The sequence below is a fragment of the Propithecus coquereli genome, unplaced genomic scaffold, assembly GCF_000956105.1.
Source record: "Propithecus coquereli isolate 6110/MARCELLA unplaced genomic scaffold, Pcoq_1.0 Scaffold594, whole genome shotgun sequence".
Classification (NCBI taxonomy): Eukaryota; Metazoa; Chordata; class Mammalia; order Primates; family Indriidae; genus Propithecus; species Propithecus coquereli.
This window is the reverse complement of record NW_012151885.1, coordinates 40834-42195: the sequence shown is the minus strand read 5'-3', so window position 1 is coordinate 42195 and position 1362 is coordinate 40834. Positions and strand designations below refer to the sequence as shown.

At 39.4% G+C, this 1362-nt stretch overlaps 1 protein-coding gene across 1 annotated transcript; it reads left to right on the top strand.

The window, feature by feature from the left end:
• Window positions 1-196: 196 nt before the first annotated feature.
• LOC105822059 (olfactory receptor 52A5) lies at window positions 197-1147 on the top strand. The gene has a single exon (XM_012658993.1). The coding sequence runs from the start codon at window positions 197-199 to the stop codon at window positions 1145-1147; it is 951 nt and encodes a 316-aa protein (XP_012514447.1).
• The last annotated feature ends 215 nt before the right edge of the window (window positions 1148-1362 follow it).

Genomic DNA, 1362 nt, shown 5'->3' with positions numbered 1-1362 from the left:
CTGGTTGGTCTCTCAATGACTTTGGAAAAGGAGATAAAAAATTAGAGAGGAGTAAGCGGAACAGAAAGGTAAAGTGTTATACTCCTAATCTAACTAAAATAAAGTAATGTCTTCTTATTTTTAATTCATCTAATCTAGACAAAGAATAGAAGATGAAACAGCATTGTCACTACTGGATTCTACTGAACAAATCACCATGCTCACATTCAATGGCTCAGTCTTCACGCCCTCTGTCTTTACACTAGTTGGGATTCCTGGCCTGGAGGCCATGCAGTGTTGGATTGGAATTCCCTTCTGTGGCATGTACCTTATTGCTGTGATTGGAAATTCCCTGATTTTGGTTATAATCAAATATGAAAACAGCCTCCATATACCCATGTACATTTTTTTGGCCATGTTGGCAGCCACAGACATTGCACTTAGCACCTCTATTCTTCCTAAAATGTTAGGCATCTTCTGGTTTCATTTGCAAGATATTTCTTTTGACGCTTGCTTGCTGCAAATGTGGCTTATTCATTCCCTCCAGGCAATTGAATCAGGGATCCTGCTGGCGATGGCCCTGGATCGCTATGTGGCCATCTGTGACCCCTTGAGACATGCCACCATCTTTTCCCAACAATTCTTAACTCGTATTGGAGTTGGGGTAATATTCAGGGCTGCTATTCTTATAGTACCTTGCTTGGTACTTATCAAATGTCGTCTTAAACTCTTCCGAACTGCAGTCGTCTTTCACTCTTACTGTGAGCACATGGCCATTGTGAAGCTGGCTATGGAAGACATCCGAGTCAACAAGATACTTGGCCTTTTCGTTGCCTTTGCAATCCTAGGGTTTGACATAATCTTTATCACCTTGTCCTATGTTCAAATTTTTATCACTGTCTTTCAACTGCCCCAGAAGGAGGCACGATCCAAGGCCCTCAATACCTGCATTGCTCACATTTGTGTTTTCCTACAGTTCTACCTCCTTGCCTTCTTTTCCTTCTTCACACACAGGTTTGGTTCCCACATACCACCATATGTTCATATCCTCTTGTCAAACCTTTACCTGTTAGTCCCACCTTTTCTCAACCCTATTGTCTATGGAGTAAAGACCAAACAAATTCGTGACCAGGTGGTGAAAGTGTTTTTTTCCAAAAAAGTAACTTGATCATTAGTGACTCTTTCTATAGAGATTTTGGACTGGTTCTAAGTAACAACTCAAATGTATGGAAAGATATTGTCCTGAAATATATAAGTCTAAAATAATCTTTAAATCTCAAATGTTCATAATCAAAAGAGATACTCAACAATCTTCAAATACTCAATAACCTTGGCTGGCTACTCCTATTTTTAAAACAATTCTCTTATACTGAGATTTCATAT